This window comes from Cavia porcellus, unplaced genomic scaffold (assembly GCF_034190915.1).
Source record: "Cavia porcellus strain 051 isolate PalLab524CR breed Dunkin Hartley unplaced genomic scaffold, mCavPor4.1 scaffold_3, whole genome shotgun sequence".
In the NCBI taxonomy this organism is placed as follows: Eukaryota; Metazoa; Chordata; class Mammalia; order Rodentia; family Caviidae; genus Cavia; species Cavia porcellus.
This window is the reverse complement of record NW_026947486.1, coordinates 6596497-6618175: the sequence shown is the minus strand read 5'-3', so window position 1 is coordinate 6618175 and position 21679 is coordinate 6596497. Positions and strand designations below refer to the sequence as shown.

General features: G+C 31.6%; 1 protein-coding gene across 6 annotated transcripts in view; it reads right to left on the bottom strand.

The window, feature by feature from the left end:
- Positions 1-21679, bottom strand: part of Cfap47 (cilia and flagella associated protein 47) — a 386549-nt gene that overhangs the window by 205966 nt on the left and 158904 nt on the right. For all 6 annotated transcript variants that reach the window (XM_063245680.1, XM_063245681.1, XM_063245682.1 and 3 more), the window contains 4 exons: positions 14988-15085; positions 14618-14734; positions 5903-6037; positions 3222-3337 (listed from right to left, as the gene is read on the bottom strand). In XM_063245680.1, the coding sequence (XP_063101750.1) occupies positions 3222-3337; positions 5903-6037; positions 14618-14734; positions 14988-15085 (466 nt within the window). The remainder of the gene's footprint in view (positions 1-3221; positions 3338-5902; positions 6038-14617; positions 14735-14987; positions 15086-21679) is intronic.

Here is a 21679-nt window from a genome sequence, read left to right as displayed (position 1 = left end):
GTTCAGAAGACCTGGTGTTCAGTATATTGACTATAATTAGCAATAATATATTGTTATTGTTATTATTTGGTACCAGAGATTGAACTCAAAACCTCGTGCTTGCCAACCAGCTGCTTGTGCCACTAAGCTAAACCACCAGCCCAATAATGCATTTTTTTGTTGTCTTTTTCCTTTTTATTGGTACCAGAGATCGAACTCACGACTGCCTGCTTGCAAGTCAGACGCTTATGCCGCTGAGCTAAACCTCCAGCCCCCAATAATGCATTTTATACTTGACATTTGCTAAGAAAGTAGATGTGAGGAGTGTAGAGCACCACACACACAAACACATACACACATACACAGAGTAACTATGCAAAGTGATGGATATGTTCATTAGCTCATTGTAATAATCATTTCACAATGAATACCAAAATGCATTGCCTATTTTAATTCATATGGTGTTTGCAAAATTACATCACTAAGACTGATGAAATAGAAAATGAAAACTAATCATCAACGTGATGCTAATAGCAGATAAAGCTTTGGGGTGCTTAGCACTGAAGGCAGAGTTCTCATGAACAGGATTAGTATCTTTATCAAAGAGGTTCCAGAAAACTGTCTTGACTTTTCTACTATGCAAAAACACATCAAGAAAACTCTAGAAACAGAAAGTGCACATTCACAAGACAAAAAATCTGGCAGTGCCTGATCCTAACTTTCTCATTATTAATAAATGTGGGAAATAACATGCTTTTGTTTATAATCTACCCAGTCTATCATATTTCATGGCAGCCCAAACAGATTAAGATACAATTCTATCTCATGGTACTTTAGGATTGCTTATAAGTGAGCAAAGTTACATTACAATGAATCAGAAGATATTTATTAAATGTAATGCAGATGAACATTTATATACTTACACAATACATAAACACTGTATATGCAGGTGTCAGTTTAATGAGAGTACCAGTTCTGAATTCATATTGATTTATTTTATATCTCTTCTTCATTATTTAATAGTAGGAAAAATTTAGCAACTTATTTAATCATTTTGTGTTTCTGATATTCTTTTGTGATTTTTTTGTAACAATGTTAGAGTGTTAGGAAGATTATAAAAATATACATAAAATGTCTTATATATAGATTTTCATACATTGCAAGTATTTATTAGATTTAATATATATATATATATATAACATTTTCACATATATTTTTCATGAAATTGTGCCCATTAGAATACATATAAATGACTAAAAGGACATAAACTAATAGACTGTGTTCATATGATCCTAGGTGAATTTTTGCTATTATACATTTTTTTGGTAGCTCAATTTTTTTTTTTACATTGAACTGGTTTACATTTGCTCTAGAAATAATAACTGTTAATTTTACTTAACACGAAAAGTGGATTTAAGGTAAAATATCAGAGAAGTAGTATGATCATAAGAGAATAACCATGCAATGTGAACTTTAAAATAAAAGGGATAGTCTATTAGAGGTATGAGTAACGTAAGGTTAAGGAAATATAATCAGTCCTATTATACTTCTTGAAAAGTAGAGAACAGATCTCAAGTTATCAGATCCCTGAGAAAACAGAGTTTGATGACAATGTTAAGATGACTTTCCATCATCATAGCTATATACAATATAAAAAATCTATGTCCTTAGAAAATGGTAATTTCTCTGCAAAAGTTTTTTTCTTCTTCTGGCATTATGTTTATAATACTGAAGGTAGTGGATAGAACTACAGTCAAATAACTTATAATTTTCTTTCTATGGCTCATATACATGAAAAAAATCATGCATACACTAAAATATAGTTGTTTATACTGTCAGAATTGTTTTAACAAAATTATTGAGGAATCTTAGAAAATAAATTTTATCTATGTTTTATCTATGTCAGGTACAGGCAGACTTCTTGAATAGTACTTCAATGGCACATAAAATAATATCATGAATCAACAATTGGGATTATATCAAATAAAAAAAAACTTCCATCCAACAAAGGAAACAATGAACAGGGGAAGATATAAACTATAGAATGGAAAAAATGTTTGCCAGCTGCTACTCAGACTGAGGACTAACATGTCGAATATATAATGAACTAAAAAAAGTATACCCACCAAAAAACTCAATCAGTCAATATGAGTAATTGAGATGAACAGACATTTTCCAAAAAAAATAAATACAAATGCACAATAAGTACATCAAAATGCATAATAGCTTTGATTATTAGAGAAATGACAAGCAAAAGATCATTGAGTTCTACCTTACCCCTGGAAGAACTGCTGTCTTCAAGAACTCAAAACATCACAATTGTTGAGGAGGGAAAGAGAAACCTTTTTAGATTGTTAGTGGAAATCTAAACTAGTACAATCTCTAGTATAATCAGATGCCCCAGGAAATTGAAAATAGAAATTTCCTGTGACCTAGCTATTCCTCATCTGAATATCAACACAAAGAGTTGAAGACGTCATATCTTAGTGATGCATGTCTATGCAAATTCAGAATACCTTAATTACAGAAGGCGTCTATATGTCCACCAAGAGTTGAATAAAGAAGATGTTTAACACACACACACACACACACACACACATATATATATATAAAGGCATACATATATTTTATAAAGTATATATATATATAAAGCATATATATATATAGACACACACACACACATACACACACACACACACACACACACACACACACACACACACAAACAATAAGTACTACTCAGCCATAAAGAAGAATAAATTGGAGTTATTTGAATGGAAATATTTGAATCTTGAGATCATAATTCTACATGAAACAAATCACATGTAGAAGGTCAAATATCACATGATTTCTTTTACATAAAAACCACAAAATAAATAACTTAAAGATCAAAATAGAGGATAATAGGAAATAGAGAGATGGACCTTTTGGAGATGAAAGAAGCCTGAGGAAGGAGAGAGATATTAGGGATGTGTCATTGTTTAAAAATGATCAAGATGCAATATGTATATGTACTAACTCTCCAAAACAAACATTCTTATTATATACTATAAAAGTATGCTAATAAAGAATATTTCAAAAAAATTTATCTATATGCGAGTACTTCCTTGTTTTATATATATATATATTCATTATACATTTCATATATTCAGTTATTCAAGTCATTTCACTATAATTATAATAGGCATAAAATTCTATGTTTGATATATTCAGTAAAGCAATATTTTATAGCAAACACTTACTGGGGAGGGACTGTTATAACATTTCCTTTCTGAACCAGAGAAAAGTCAGCAGCATCTCTCCCAACAATTGTAGCATGATACAATATGTTTTTCAAGCTTGGATTTTTCAGTAGTATCTATGTTGAAAATAATAAAATAAACATTATTTATTTAAGAATTATATAGCTCTACCATGTTGCATTTTTATCAATTTTTTATCAAAGAAATTTAAGCATTTTAACAATGAAAATATCTAATATACACTACCTGAAAAAAGTCAGAGTTGTTTTTATTGGTAGCAACTCTATCCCTCTGCTATCTACCTTACCTGTGCCACTTACTTGAAATAGGAATGAAAAAGAATTTTTCAACAAGATAAATAAAAAATGAGAAATCATCTGGTCATCATCGACTTGACCAAAATGAGTGTTGTAATCAGGGGTTGCAAGGACAACAATTACATATAGGACATATAATTTATAGTATTATTTAAAATGGTCTCCCAAGGAGTGAAATACAAAGAAAGTGCAGAAATCTGCCTTCAACTTAAAGACCCAGAAAATTCAGCTATGGGCATGGATCCCACATCAATGTTCTTCCTGAGTACATTTGAATAACTAGAGCCCCAGGATAGTGCCTCCCACCAGTCCAACTGGAGGCTTAGAGACCACAATATTGTTTCAGGCAAGTATGTTTCACAGATCTGTGCTGGGAAGGTCCCAAAGTCTGTGAGGGAAACTAGAAAGTCTATGCCTGCAGGGTGAAGGATCTCTGCCAGTAGTTTAAGGATTCTGTATTGGAGCCAAGAATCGACACTGAAAATAAGGACCAGGGCTCCCCTGCACACTACCACAGTCATCCTCAGTGACAACGAGGTCCCAAGGTCCTCTGATGGTGAGAACAACCAAGTTCATATCAGAAAGCTAGCGTGGCAAGCTTCTCCCGGAGATTGAAGAGCACACATCCTCTGAAGCCAGGAAGCAAAACTCAAAGTAAGGACCAAAGCTTTCCCAAAGTGAACCACAGCCTGGCTTACAGTGTTTTATTATGATTCTCTCTCTCTCTCTCTCTCTCTCTCTCTCTCTCTCTCTCTCTCTCTCTCTCCATATATATATATATATATATATTCATTAATATATAAAAATTATTTTATCTTTATTATTAATGAATAATATATATTATTCATTAATATATAAAAATTATTTTATCTCCTAGAAAGCTAATTTCTATTTCGTTTTTGAAGGAAAGTTTTGAAAATCATACTCAATTCATTGTGTACTGCTACTAGTTTTAATCCTAGAATTTGCACTGCAAGCCTAAATATGTAAAGAATGCTACAGAATCATCAGGCTCCTCTGTAGTCAGATTCTCCCATTCAACTTTGGATACATTTTATTTCACAAAGAAAAAAAAAACACCTCTAAATGCTTTTGAAAAGTCTCAAAAGACAAAATACTTATAATTTAAGTTTTATAGTTTTCAAAATGCCATTATATTTAATTTTTGTTTATATCTTTAAAAACTTATATTTGTGATAAGTATTTCATACTTTAAACAATCTGAGAATATGAAGACTATTTCCCGTAATATGGTAAATGTGGAAATCGTATTGTCATTTAAATAAGGTTTAATTTTTTAAATATCACAATTAATGCTTACTTATAAACATTAGATGTTGGTAATATTAAAATTTTTGTGGTGCTAGACACTGAAAGAGAATTTTTTTGCATATCATATACACATTCTACCACTAAGCAATATCCTCAGCCCAATATTAACTACTCACATAAATGAAAATATAAAAGTTGTATGACTATAAACATGATATGAAGAAATACAAAGGGAATTAGATAATTGTTAATGATTATTAACCATAATAATTTACTGCTTAATAGAATCTTTTATTTCCTGAAAGCTTAAGCAAAGTTCTTCTAATTATTTCAATTTTATTTTGAAGTCAAAGTGCTTCCAATATAATTAAAGTTTCAAAGACAGTACTAAAACTCTTTGAGTACCACTGCTATTAAGAGATACCATAGTAAATACTGTTGATGAAATTTTCCAGTTTTTTCTCATTTTTCTAACAAAAATAAAAAAATAAAATAAAACGAAGAAATCACATCTCATTATTTTCAAACAAAAACTTAGAAGGGGAACTTTTCTTTTCCTAAAATGAGGCATCTACATTTTAAGAGAAGAACCTGAATTTTTTCTTTTTAAATTATACTCTTACCAGTCACCATTCAAATTAACATGGGACCACACAGTTATTTTCTAAAATGTAAAGTTGTAGAGATCACCAGGACATATTTTTAAGGATCAAATGTGGATAATGTTTGAACTCAAAATTGACATTATTTCTCCTCTTCAAATAGATATGCTAAGGAGAATACAATACAGGACAAGGGAAATAAAACATGACAAAGTGATACATTAACTTGCATACAGAATAAATTATTATTTACAAAACAAAAATGAGAAAAGTTGAAGCATCAATTTTTGCAGGTGGTGATCATTATTAAGCAAAAACTATGCCCTTCATTCTTCTTTGCTTAGAAAGAGTGATGAGTGGCATGGCTTACTCAGTCCAGACAATATTATACTATATAGGCATATTTTCTTAATTTCAGGTTGAATAAGAAACATATAAAATATCTTTAAAGTATTTAACCATATGTATTTTGTCTCAAATATATGCTTACCTGCCTTTGCACAGAGTCATACAGAGTACAATAAAATGGCACCACCTTCTTTGGGAGGAATGCAGGAAGCTTTTCATACATGTAGACACACAGCATGAGCATTAGGATTGGATTTGGTTCACAGATATCAACAGCCTGGTTTTAAAAAAGAGAAATACAAATTAGAGAGTATACAGATAAAATAGATAAAGAGAAAGCATGATATGTGAATTATTCAATTATCTTGAAACATTTTTTCTGATGTGCAATGATGTTGATATAAAGAATTCAAATATTATTCTTAGTCATAAGAACTTGATCTACATGTCTGAAGATGAAATAGACACACTCTATTAAGAAAATAGACCCCAGCCTCAAAGTGTTCATAAAAACTGGTCAGAACTCAGAAGAATACTATACTGAGAAGTGATGATTGAAGTGCCTTTAGATGCCATGCTATATTTAAAGTATCCTATAGTGCAGTAAAAGAAAAATGACAAGTAGACAAACTACTGAAGTAAAATATGATAAGACATTCTAAAAGGAAAGCCCATCAGAGGCAATGACACATGAAATGAGTCTTTAGGTGTGTTTACACTTTAAGCAGATTCTGTCTGTTTTGAGAGAAATGGTGTTTTCTGTCTGAAGGACAAAGCCCTATTGAGCATGAATATAGAGGTACATGGTGTTCATTCATGACAGAAATGCAGTTTGGATCACGCAAACAATAATCAATGGGAGAAAACACTATTGAGATACAGGGTCACATTGTAGAAGTTCTGGGTACCAGTTGAGGAGTTTGGCTTGTGAGTAAGAAATAATATGACAAGAAAAAGTAATTCAAGTAGGTCAGGCCCAGGGTAGCTGAGAAAATGTTTCACACAAAGTAGGCAGATAAATGTCAAGAAAATGTAACTACACAAGTAAGATAAATTACTGATGGTTTCTGGAACTGATGTGAGACAAAATCCAAAACTGAAGAGAAATAAGGGCTGTGTCAAAAATATAGCAAAAACATAATTAGAAGACAAAATGTGAAATCAGGAACAGAAAAGGGAAGCCTTCTATCAGTTTATGTAGTGCTAACGATCTCTTAGAAAAATTTGGGTGTAGCAGCATAAATAATTCACAAAAAAGGGTATTGCAATGAATGAGACATAGGAATTGAAAGATACACAACATTAATGAACAAAAACTCTATCATGCTGGGTGTAACTGGGACTCTAAATGTCCAAGTTTGCAACTGGAAATGATCTGCTACTGACCTAAAACTGCAAAGAACATTAGTGAATATCTAATGAATTATACAACTGAGTGTTAAATTTCCTAGTAGATTCAAGGAAATAATGATAGACCCTGTGGTCATCTGTTAGTTCATATTTCCTTATACACTCATGTCATTCTATAAGAAAAGAAAAGATTTTTTTCTTTCTTGAACAAGGCATTCCAATAAAAATTCTGGAAAGGAGCTCTATGGTAAAATAAATAAACTAATAACTTGGCTTGTATAAAAGTAGCAGAAAGCTGCTTGAGAGTGTGATGAGATGAGTACTTAGTATAAACCAAGATAAGTTTTCTCATTACACAAATTGGTAGATTCTCAAGCTTCAATCAAGGTAATATCTGACAACAGATACAGGGACATGCTTTGAAATAACAAAATTAAAGTTCTTAAATGTATAGAATCTCATATTCACCTTTGCCATCTAAGAAGATTAATATCAAAGTGAACAATATGTTCCTCTAGGATGTTATGTGTTGAATCAGCCTATGGTGAGATAGCTAGGAGGCTATCTATGGTGAGGGGAAATAAGTGTGTTGAGGAAAAGGGTTGCTCTGCTGGCAGAAGACTGGGCTCAGATTTTACAATAAATAAATCTTTGCAATTCTACTTCAGTGTCTACAATGTAAAATGATATAGACAGAAATATAAAAAATCAAAAATTCAGCTATGAAAAATATGCAATAGGATGAAAAAGCAGTAATTTGGTAAAATAAAGTATTTATACTAATGGGAACATATGTGATGAGAGATTTCATGAAAAAAAAAAAAGCATGATAACCTTAATGGTACATTTCAATGAAAATAACCTAAACCAATTACACTTTTGTCAAACCTAGGCTTAAAAAGGCAAATTATAAAATGACTTTTCTCTAAAAAAATGCTTCTGATGAAATTCGTTTCAAAATCTTAATCATTATATCTAACCTGTACCTAAATCTATATCTAAAAGAACATAAATTATATTAGTCCTCTCCCACCATGAAGACAGTGATTTTCTTTTGAATTATCTGTTACTGCTGCAGTATGCAGATTGAATGTACATCCCAAAACCCATGGTTAACAATTTGGACCCTAGAATGGTGCTACTGAAAGGTGGTAGGACTACTAAAACATTGAGCACAGTGGTAGGTCTTAGGCCACTGGGGTATGCACTCGAGGGGAATCAAAGGATCCTGGTATTTTGCTTTCCCTCTTTCCTTTCCCAGACAAGCTTTTAGTAGTTTGCTCCATCACACACTCCACTGACGATGTTCTGCTCATTCTGAAAGTCTTAAGTAATGGAGTCACTCAAATTTGGAAAGGAACTACTGGAAACTTAAACCAAAAGAAAACTCATCTATTTACAAGTTATTGTTTCTACTAAACTCTCAAGGAGCAGTTTAAACACCAAGTGTCTTATGTAATATTTGTAGGTGTCTTGCTTGAGTGGCTTCTTGCCTCTTTAAATTTCCAAAATATATTGATTTAATGCCTATTGTGGCATTCACTACCTGCCTTTCACCAGCTTGTTTTCACATTCTTGTCATAAATAATTGATAACAGATTTGAAAACATGAGTGTAATTTCACATATCAGTACCTTTATAGGATCTAGCCAGTATTGTTTACAGAAAAGGTTCAATAATTTGTTGAACTTAAAGAATTGGAAAATATTTATTCTTCCAAGTATTGCAAATATTTATTCTTTTTTTTAATTTAAAGAAAAACAAAACAAAACAAAATAATAAATGGGTACCAGTAATACAGAATTTAAAAAAAATAAACAGTAAGAAATCACTAGTTAATAGATTACATATTGTCATCTTAGAAAGAGCTGATCAAGTTATAAAATTAAGCATACAAAGTGGACATTCAAACAGTGAGCCTGCAAACAGTTGTGTTCAATGATCCAACAAAAACTTAGTAATATGGTCATCTATCTTACACACCCAAACATACTTATAGTTGTGTCCTTTACAAAATTTTCTTTTCCTCTCTTTTTTACAATAACATTTATACATTTTGGGTTTTATTACTCCCACAGTTCTTATTACTTTTTTTTGGAAGAGAATAAAACCAAATGTGACCGAACAAAGCAGTCAGTCAAAACAAAGGATGGACATAGTACATGATGTAAAAACAGAATAAAAGGCAGTCAACAATGGTTACCATAATGCCTTTTGCTACCTTAAAAAGAATTGCCTATATCATCAGATATAATAAAATTGAACAAAGCAGTACAGAACAAAACCAATAAAACCTAAACATTTGAGACATTACTGAACTTCCAAAGAAGATAATAGTCAAACCAGAATGGGAATCATAGTGAATCTTATTGCCTTCAAAGTAGTTGCCTATACCCTCTTGATAATATTAAATATTATCAAGAATAGGACAGAGTAAAATCAGTCAAAACAAAATGGTAAGAGCAATACAGGGCTTCAAATCAAGTTAATAGGAAATCAAAAGAGTTACTATAGTATATCCTACTAATTTTAAAAAAAATTCCCTTAATTAAAATGATAATAATAAAAAATAAATATTTTTATTAAAAAAGGAGGAGATTGAGATAAAAGAGGACATAGCATAACAATACAGGTCAGAACAGAACAATTTAAGCAACATAGTGTTTCACCACAAGATAACAAATATTTATTCTTTTGAAGTATTTTATTAGAGTTGTTACTCAAAACTGTATTATAAAAACAACACTCTGACTACATATCTTTTGGTTGTTCCTCTTTACAACTTTACCAATAAAAAAGAAAATAATTGCCAGTTTGATACAAAATTACTTTAACATCCAGATGACTTTCGTAAAAGTGTGAAGTAAGCATTGTAAAATTCATAACAACCTTAAGTAAATCACTTTATATTTGGAAATATCTGGACAATATCATTTATCTTTTTCAACATAATCTTTCTCTGATGCACTGCTTTTGGTTTCTCAAAAGTTCTAGTGAACCTCATAACTTCTGCTGCATTAGATTATCATTTTCATTTCCCATGGAAGGAATGTAAGTAGATTATCTGTGTGTAGTGGTTTACTCGGTAATCGAGGAACTGTAGGGAGTTTAGTCAGGAGGATCATGAAGTCATACTCAGGCTGGGAAATTTAGTGTCTTAGTGAGAATTTGTTTCAAAAATACTTGTTTTAAGTGACTGGAGAAATAGTAATGACCCTGGGATAAATAACCCAGGTAAAATTAAAAAAAAAGTAGCAAGAACTCTTTGATCAATTGAAATTGCTATTTTATTAATTTGCTTTCATTGTCTCTGATTCCTTGCCTCTTCTTCCATCTGATTATTGTAATCATAAAAGCTTTTAGTCTCATAATACCCACATGGTAAACTTCTGACTGTTTATGCTGGGCATATAATACACTGTAGAGGCTTGTTCCTTATGGGCAGCCAACACAGGCAGGGAGATCCATGTGGGCAGACAGTGTAGGTAGGGAGACACAATTAGGTATGTGCCCTGTGCCTGCAGGTTGCCATTGGAGACCCTTGCTTCCTTCAGGCAGCCAGTACCCACGAGGAGAATCAGACAAACACATCCTTGTGTGTCTGCCACCATCTGTGGAGTCCTTGTGTAGACACACAGGCTGAGATAAGAACAGCTCAGCCACCACACACTCCTGGCCATTGGGGAAGCCTCAGTGTAGCTGCATGGGTCTGGAGAAGTCTGCCCCCTAACCTGCTACTTCCCTGGGAACCTGAGTTCAGAGAAACACTGGTGCCTGGCTCATTCTCCTACACTGCAGAGGGACAGTCAACATGGGAATTGCCTGGGACCTCACAACTAGGTTGTTGGGAAAAACCCAGGACAATGTCGAAATGAAGGAACAAAAGGCAATGCCAGACCATCAGCCCACACAGATCAAGTCTGGGAGATACAGTCATGGAAAAATGTTGGAAGTCACACACCTAAAATCTCTACAAGGATTACAACTGAAGTAAAGCAACAACTTCATGAGACTGTAAAAGGAACCAGATCAGAAAGAATGTCTCTTGTAAAAGAAGAAATCTCAAACATAATGAAAGAATTGATGAGCATAAGAAGACAGATAAAAAAGAGGAGCATAGGAAAATGATAGAAACCTTGAATGAACAATATAGGAAGGAGTTACAATATATGAAACAGATTCAAAGAGGTATCCAAGAAATTAAAAAGCTAATCAAAAGTACACAAAAACATTTGAAAGAGACTACAGATAAAATTTTAGACCTTAAAACAGGATCACAGCTGGCAACCATGAAAGGAAAGGTCTCTTAAAAATAACAAGGAACAAGGAAATAACAATTGAATGAATACAAGATGACACAAAGAAAAATAAATGTGACCAGTATCAGGGAAAAAGCAGGGTCAACACAAATGAAATAACAGGACTATTTTTAGAAGTAATAGTAGAAAACACCACAAACATGGGAAAATTATCAGGCATTTATATAAGGCATTTAGATAAGAGGCATAGTCCAACTAGTCATAGCTAAAATAAATCTACACCCAGACTTATTATAATCAAGATCCTAGAAATTCAGCACAAGGACAGAATATTAAAAGCTGTTAGAGAAAAGGATCACCTACAAAGGAAAACCAATCAGAATCACAGCAGACTTGTCAACACAAATAATCATCAAGAAGAGTTTGGAGTGAAGTGTTTAATATCCTGCAGGAAACAACTTTCCACCCAGAATGATGTACCCTGAAAAATTATCTTTCAAATTTGATGGATAAATTAAATATTTTTATGATGAAGAACAAGTGAAGGAATTCATGACCACCAAACAAATCCTACAGAGAGTGCTGAAGGCTATTCTAGAGAGATAAAGATGACGATGGTTTCAGGAATAGCAGCACAGGTGACTGCCAAACAGTTGAATGAAGCAGAAAAAATGTGGGTCAACAGCAGGGGTATAGTGTGACAGAGATGAACCAATGAATGAAGGCTGTAACTATCACTGTAGTACTCAATTCCCCAATACAAACAAACACATGGAGAGTGGATCAAGAAACAAGATCCATCAATATACTGTATATAAGAAACAAATTTGGCTTGAAAGGAAATTCGTAGATTGAAGCTTAAAACAGCGAAAACAATTTTCCCACATGACAGGACATGAGAAAAAAGCAAGAGTAACTTGCCCATCAGCAGCAGAATGGAAAAGAAGGATATGGCATTTTCATACAATGAAAGATAGTTATGAAACAGGATAATCTCAAGGCTCTTATAGGTAAATGGATGCAACTGGAGATCATGCTTGTGGGGGAAATGATTTGGACTCATATGGGTGAGCATCAAATTCTCTTCCAAGCATAAAAAAATTGAAGGAGTTAGTGAGATCCAAAAAGCACAACAGATATTATGAAAGTGATAGGGAAGGAAATACCTTAAAAGCGAAAGTAGTAACCACTGTTAATTTCCTATTATCTTGCTTTGAATTCTTGTATTATTTTCATAATTTTCTTAGGTTTGGTTTTATTCTACGTTTTGTTAGATTTTACTGTGTCTCATAGTATGTGAAGATATTTTGCAAATGAGAATATGTATTATGGTAATCACTGTTGATGTTCTATTATCTTGTTTTGAAGTCCTAGAACGTTTTCAATCTTTTGTTTAGATTGGCTTTATTTTGTTTTGTTTTGTTTGCATTCATTGTGTGTGAAGATATGGACAACTATATTGAAGAAAATGCGACATTACTGTACCCACTATTGATTTCCCATCATCTTGATTTGAACTCCTATAATGCTTTCTTTTTTTTTTTATTGGTTTATTCTGTTTCGTTTTATTTTATTTTAATATGTGTAATAGTATGGACAGCTATTTTGAATAAATTGAATAAATAGTAACCATCATTGATTTGTTGTTGTCTTGTTTTGAAGTCCTATACCACTTGCATTGTTCTGTTCTGATTTGCTATATTCTGTTTTTATTCTTTTTAATATATATTATTTATAAAATAAATTTTATATATATTATTTATAAAATAAACAAAATATATTTTATTTATAATGAACAGATATATTCTGTTCATTATTTTCCTGTCTTTGGGTCAAAATATGTGATATCTACAATTTAAAACACAGAGGTTTATTGTGGTTCATAGTTTGAGGGCATTCAGTCCATGGTTTTGCTGACTGTAAGGCAATGCAGTGGAAGATGTTCAATATATTATATCCAGGAAGCAGAGAAACAGAATAAACTCTCTCAAGTCATATCCTTAGTGACCCTCTTCTTCTGTCGAGGCCATACTCCCCAAAAGCACATTCACCTGTGACCTTATTAATGGATTGATTCATTGATGAATATAGTGCCTTAAATGATCCATTCACCTCTCGAAAGTCACACCTCTGAACACATGAGACTTCTGGGAGACATTATAGATCTAAATAGTAACATATGCCTATGTCTAAATTACTAATACTAAACTTTAAGAAGGAAAACTTTATTTCCTATTTTCCTTTTGGAGTACTGGGGATAGAAATTCAGATCCTTCAACAGGATAGACAATAATTCTACTGTTGAGTTAAATTCTCAGCTCTGGGGAAACCTTGGCATAAAATAGCTTTACTGTATAACATTTCCCCTTACTGTCAGTCTGTTCATACTATTGCCTTTGAACAATTTCTTTTTTCACCATTACCATTCCAAACTGAATCCACTCTCTAAGATACTAAATTTATCTTACTTCCTCCACTGAGCTGTTTGTGGAATAGACTGCATCACATTGATCTCTTCCTTCATCTAAATTATGGATTTTATTTTTTGCATGTATTCCCATTGATACTATATTAAGTGAATAGAATTTGATCTTTAAAAACCCACACATCTTGATAATGTGATGAATTTATGCGTTTTTCAAATTCTAAAATCATTTGTTATATCATTTCATTATCCCTAAATAACAAAGGGCTCCTACAAAAGTAAGCATATATTTCAAATATTTACTTGTTGATAAATTAGAAGATAAATGAATATAAATATTCTATAAACTGTCCTTTTAAGTCATTGTTTGATTATGTGTAGTTATGCATTAACCTTCATTGTTTTGGTTTCACATACTGCAACTAAAATTCATTATTATTATGTGAATTTGCATGTGCATAGTTACTGTTTTATAAGATGACTTAATGTATTATATATACCATCAAATAACTACATATCATGATTTTTAATATTCAATACATTCTTGTGAGTCATGTTTAAATTTCCATATTTTAATTCATGAGATCTGTTTCAATTCAAAATTAAGGGGACTGGGAATATAGCTCAGAGTCTCAAGTGCCTGTCTGGCAAGTGCAAGGTCATGAGTTCAATCCTCAGTACCAAAAGAAAAAAAAAAAATCCCGAAACACACATAAAAAAAGAAAAAAAATGTTTTTCAATTGAGAATTAAGATTTATAAACAAAGTAATAGTATAAAGATACTCATAAAATGTGTATACTCTTATGATATAAAGAAATGTACCTGTATACCCATGTCAAGGCCAAGTTCATAGAAACTATTTATTATAATCAAGCAGTTGTGGAGATACTGTTCAGGAAGTTTGGGTTGTGTATACATATTCACAAAATGAGACTCAATCTAGAAAAGAAAAAAATCATTTTCTTTAAAAGAATAAAATTGCTACATCTAAAGTATTCCCTGTAGTTGACTAAAGAGTTATTTAAATACCAAATTTGTAACTTGTAGGTTATTGCATTCAAAATAAAAAGATAAATAAAAAGTCAATGGTAACAGTTCAAACATATGTCTTTATAATTAAAGCATTTAAAACAATCAATTTATAGAACACATTTCAAATAATAATCACTAAATTCCCTCAAGTGGCTCTTACCAAAAATGGACAGTAAGCTGCTAACTGTGTTGCTAAAACAAGGCCATCTAAAAGGTCTTTGTCAAAATTTACAATCCATCTCTCAGAGGGAATTGCACCTGTTTGAAAAAAAAAAGGAACGCATAAATGTATCAATAGTTTTACTTTGTTAAAAAAATACAGACATTTGAGTAACAGTGCAAGAAAAATTTGCTTCTACTTATGAAACTAAAGCATATTTTTTGGAAAGTAAATAAATTCTAATCTTCACAATTCTAATGTTATGAGAAATGTCTATATATTTTAAAATTCCTGAAAGTGGTTTCCTTTATTTCTACATGAACCTTTTTGAAAAGTATTCTGTCATGTACTCATGAAGATAGATGAAGTCCTTTCAGAATTAATCATTCTGTTGTGTACCTTCAAGTTCAACTCTTTCATCAAGTTTCATCAACATGCACGGGTAAAAAGGCTCAAAATCGTAGTAACTGTAGAGTTCACTGACAGTTTCTTTAACTGTTACAGAAATTACCTCACATAAAAGAAACATGGTGAGGATAGAGATTTATGAATTAGAGGAATAAGAATTGAACTGTAAAATAAAATACAACGCAAGAGGTTGAAGATGTAGTTTAGAGGCACAATACTTGCCTACATGCGTGAACACCTGTTTTGATAGCATCACACGTGAGCGCGTGCACGTGCACGTGCACACACACACACACACACACATGATGGAAGAATTATGCAATATATTATCAAGTACAGAAATAATTACTATACTGAGACAGGCACAAAACATGGAAAAATTATATGCTAAGTAAATATATGAAAAATTGCCCTGGCATAGGTATAAGGGTGACAATAACTGCTATACTGAAGACAATATTTTGGGGCTTAGTGACATAAGCACCTGACTGGCAAGCATGAGGTCATGAGTTGGATCACCATTAGCAAAACCAAACCAAAACAAAACAAAACAAAAAAAACAGTATTTCCTTTTATTATAGTTTCTAAAAAGGCCAAGATTTTTCATGATTTCAGAAAACTTCTTTTCTAAAATAAAAGAGAAATGATGATTATCATAAATATCCTAAAATCCTTGGTACGTATTATCCATGCAGAAAAATTGATTCGATATGTTCATGATATGTGTACCAATTTCACAAAACAGAACGGCTTTACATGTTGTACAAGAAGACTTTGTTTTCTCTTGAATAACAGATGCCCTGTATGCTTTACTGAAATCTTTTAGTAATTTTTCATCTGTGATTCTTTAACATTAAACATTTATATAGAATTTCTATACCATATCATCCCACAAATTGTTCTAGCAAGTCCAGATTACAAGGAATTTCTACCGAAAAGAGAGCAAGAAAAATTTCACATAACATTTTCAAACTAAGTTTTCCTTCTAATAAGTTATAAATAATTATATTTTGACATAAAGTGGAATGCTATCAAAGTAATTATTTAAACGTACATTACTACTTGGCTGAATAATGATATCCTAAATGTACTCCTCTGTCTTTACCAGGCTTGAGGTATATTTGACAAATAAAATTGTATATGCTTAAGGTGTATGTATAGTTTTAAGTATATGTTGTGTAAATTCCCCACAATGAAGCTAAGTAACATATCCAACAGTTTACATAGTTACGATTGTGTGTGCAGCGAGAACATTTAATACATACTCAATAAATCTAAATGTGTTTCTTTTCATTTTCCATATATGGCTTTCAATTAAAGCATAGAATTTCACTTGTGCAACTAGCATTTATTTCTATTAACTGACAGAAGTGATATATTTTGATATAAAAAGGTAATTTACTAGCTTTTTATATTGATAATCAGTTCCCAGTGAACGTAAATAGCACCCACCTCATCTTCTATAGACATTACAGAAAAAGCAGACATTTTCTTGAAGAAATTTAACCTTTAGCATCTTTTAAAAAGTAATTTATTTGAGGCCCTCTAAGTCCCCAAGGGTTTGGAGCGCAGTCCAAATCTGTACCATATATGGGAATCTAAGTTACTTTCCCTAGGTCTGCACTATGAAGGACACATTGAATAACAGCCTCATTGACTAACAGATGTCCTCTATGCTTTACTGACAGATTTTAGTATTTTTTTCATTTGTGATTCTTTAACATTAAACATTTATATAGAACTTATATGGTATTAAACAATTATATAGTCTTCTCTAGGAGCGTTAGGGGGTGAAGTCTGCAGAGTATAAACTTGCAAGAGAATTCCCTTATATGTGTGGCCTCTAGGGGCTCTAGGCTCTCTCAGTAATGTATACTTGGCTTCTATCCATTCACCAACTACTCTCACATAACTCTCTTTATGGATAACTGGTTGTATCTGCTACCTGTAGACCATAGCTATCATCATATTTTTTCCTGTAAGAACTTGTTCTTCCTTGGATTTGGGTCACTCTGTTGCCCTGCTATCCTAGCTTTCTGGACAGTAAAAGAAAAGTCGAGGATTTGTTGTTTATCTGGCTTTTGCAATTACTGCAAGGGTAGGAGCAAAATTATTCTTGTTCTCTATTGCCTGAGGAGAGACAAGTGATATCTATTTTTGTTTAACACATCATAACTTTGAAACTGCTTGAAAGTATCTGTCAAACACTGCTAGTCATGGGCAGTTCTTCCTTAAACACCTTTCTCAGTGAGAACAGAATGGCAGTGAGTTTCCTGGATAAAATTGGGAAGAGATAACAGGACTTTAAAATTCTGTCTCTCTTATTTCATGGTTGTATGTTGTTTGCAATCCAAGGCGGCTGTCAAGACCATACTACAGTTTACAGTAGCCTCAGGGTATATCAAAATTTTTTCTCTGTGTTTATGACAGTTCTTTTGATATAGAATGTTCTTCTTATAGACTCCTTGTAAGGTTTTGCTACCCAACATCTAATAGAAGCTTGTTGAAAATACAGAATTCTGATATTTATGAAATATAAGACAGCTTATCAAAATCTCCAGAAATGCTGGTCTATGTTTATTCAAAGAAAGCCAATGGTCATAGATATTAATAATTTTTCAGAGACCAGAGTATTCATGTGAATTTGATGCATTTTTTTCAGTACAGTACTGGGAATTGAACTGCTTTCTTATGGAGCTCCTTTCCTAGTCCTTTTTAAATTTATTTTTTGAGATAGGATCACACCAAATCACAAAATTGCCCAGGTTAGGCAAAAACTTTTAATCTTTTTGACTCAGCCTCAAAGAGTGGACTACCATGTGTAAACTAGCACATTTTTTAAAAAACAAAACTAAATTGGGAGATATTTCTTACCCATTTTTAAATTTTATAACATCAAATATACAGATACGTTAAAATAATAAAATGCTGCTCCTAAATAGTTTTATGGGTTAGAGACATGACAGTTGAACATAAACTTAATCATTTAAAGCACTGAAAGAATACAAACATTCACTTATTTATTTGCGATATCATAGTTGCTAAATAAATTCTAAGTGACTATAACAGTATATTTTATAGCAGTTCTACTAAAAATAATTCACATTAAACAAACTTCACATAGTTTAAATGTTCAATTCATTGTTGTTTAGTATATTTACAGTTATATAATCAACACTATAGTATATTTGTATATTTTAATTGTACATATTTATGGGTTATATTGTGATATGGTAACACACGAATACAATATGTGATAAATTAGATATAGATATCAGAGCAATATTTATCATTTCTGTGCACTGACAACATTACAAATATTTTATCTATTTTGAAATATACAATGATTTATTCTTGGCTATATTCACTGTATGCTAACAACACACAAAGAAATATAACACTCATTCTCTGAACAATTTCCTTTTCTCTTTTTTCCATACCCTTGTTGGACTCTACTTTGTGCTACTATGGGCTTGTCTATTCTGGACATGTAATAAAAATGTAATCATAAAGTTGGGAATGGTGACACATTCCTATAAACTCAAGTACTTTAGAGGTGAAAGGAGAAGGGTCACCAATTTGAGGCCAGCATATTCAATACAGAGACCACTTTGCAACAAAAGTGTCAATAAAACGTGTGATAGTTTGCTTTGTGGTATCTTTTACATTTCGCATGTTTTCAAGAATATTCAAGGCTGTATCATCTATCAGCAAGACATTCCTTTTTACAAGTAAGTAATATTCAAATTATATAATTATATAATCTCTTTTGGACTCACTGTCTTGAACTAAATATACATATATATATATATTCAAGTATGCACATATGTTCACATATACATATATGTACATATATACACATATATATATATGTATTTATGTAACAGAATTATGCCTAATAGTCAAAAAATAGAAACAACTTCTGTCCATATAGTGATAAAAAGATGGACAAAATGTAGTTTCATATATACTTCAAAAACACCCAGTGTCACACTTATTGAATCTCATTTAAAGTCTGCAAAATAGGAAATGTTCTCTAAATATTTGTTCGAGTTTAGCCTAAATTATGTTAAAATTTTAATAAGCAGACAAAATTATGCTAATTATCACTTACATTAAGTAAAAAAATAAAATATCAGTAAGGTATCAGCAGGATACAAGTTGACTATCATAAAAATACAGTTAGCAAATTTTATTCATATTTAAAATCATTTTACTTTAACAAATTAATATACATATATATTAAATGTCATTAATTATTAAATTCCTAGAAAAATAGAGTTAGCTTTAAGAATACAAGGAATTCCATTTTGTATGCTTCACTTTTGTATCTTAAACAACTATTTGTAAGAGGACAATATGTAATCATCAACTAGTGATTTCATACTGTTTATTTTTTCTTTGAAAGTACCTATTATTTCTGACCGTTTTCTGTTTTGTTGAATCTTCCTTTAAATAAACTTAAAAATAGAATACAAGTAAAACAATCTGCAAAATGATACCACAGTAAATTCTATTGTTAATTATCATATGATGAATGTACACTTTGTATATGAAAAATCAGATATAAAATAAGATACACATCAATAAAAAGTTAGAAAATGATTTTACTGCAATAAGTTTCACCAAATATCTTTTGACTGATAAAAGTAAGTTAAAATAGTACATATAGCAAATATTTTCTTTTGAAAATAAAATAGAACAAATTTCAAACTTTTCAACATATGTTCTTTGGTAACATAAAAAAAAAGATTTTGAGTCAATCAAAGCAATCCATACGTAGGCAAAGGACCTGGCTGATCTCAGATTTCACATATTTTTAAAAGATACAAGATAATGGAGCACTGTCCAATGTTCAGAGAAAAATAAAAATAATAATCAAACTTTATAATTGGCTGAGATATCATTTACCTATAAATAAAACTAAAATACTTTAAGAGACTAGAGACCCTTAATGTGATAGTTTCAAAAACAAAATAATTTTGAAATTCAGTCATTTAATAGTTGAATACAAAGTAAAACTTTCAAGTACCATACATGATTAAATATTGACAATAGAATATAAATGTAAGTGGGGAATTATAAGTATAATAAACAGGAGAAATGATGACCCTTATGGGGTCTACTAAAACCTGTGAGCAAGGCCACATTTTTTTCCAACACACTGTTTTTCCTCTATTATATTTCCCAGAATATAATAGACATTATATTCTGTCTATATAATTTCCAATTATCTGTGTTAGAGGAAGTCAGTCTACTCGCTGGTTTTCTTTTATACAATAGTGTTGATTTTTCTACATTCCACATCTCTTTAGTTTTTAGGTTTATCACCCATATTTCCACCTCAAGAAATATACTGTACTTCAAGTGTTTGCATCTTTAGCAACTGTTATTTCTTATATGTAGATGTTCCCCAAGGTCTCATGTGATTATAGGGGAGGTTATAGGAAGATGATCGTATTATGAAGTGTAAAACTAATCAGCGTATTAGTACTTAGTCCTCTAATGAGTTTATACATAAATGTGATGCTTGGGAAATGAAACTTTGTCTAAGTTTGGTCACTGTAGATGTGGGCTGGATCTCGCTCACTCCTTCTGCCTTAATCTCTCTCAGCTTAACCACCATGTCTTAAAGCAAGTCTCCTTTGTTGTGCTCCTCTGCCATGCTGCCTTGCTTAGGAATTAGATAACTATAGATTGAAACTTGTACAAACTGTGAGCCAAACTATACCGCCTGTTCCTTTAAGTTTCAGATGCTGGATATTGTGTTCCAAAGATGAGAAATTAACTATAATAGTGCTCATATTCTTTCTCTGCCTTACTTTCCTCAATCTCTTAATTATCTCTAACATTTATTTTGGTGATTTACCAAACATATATCTCTGAATGACAATTGATCTGTTTCACATGTACCATCAAGTCCCTGGCTGAATTACAAATGACAGAGACTATATCATAAACTGTCTCTCTACAATTGATAAATAAAGTATTATTTTTAAAAACTGAACAGTATTTTTATTATAATTGTGTTTCTCAACACATTTTATCTCTTTAATGCTTTTTGACATTTTCTCTCTTGATTTGCCTTCTGTGAAACTACTCTTCTACTCCCTTTCTATTTCTACTACTGTCTTTAGTTTTGTTTCTTCATGAAATTATCCTTTCCAACTACCTAAATGTCATTCTTTTTATTGAGCCTATAATTTTTTCTTGGCCTTTGTTAAATATCTCCTAACCCCATCTCAGAAACTTCAATCTCTTAGCGTAAGGAGTAGGGAAATTTC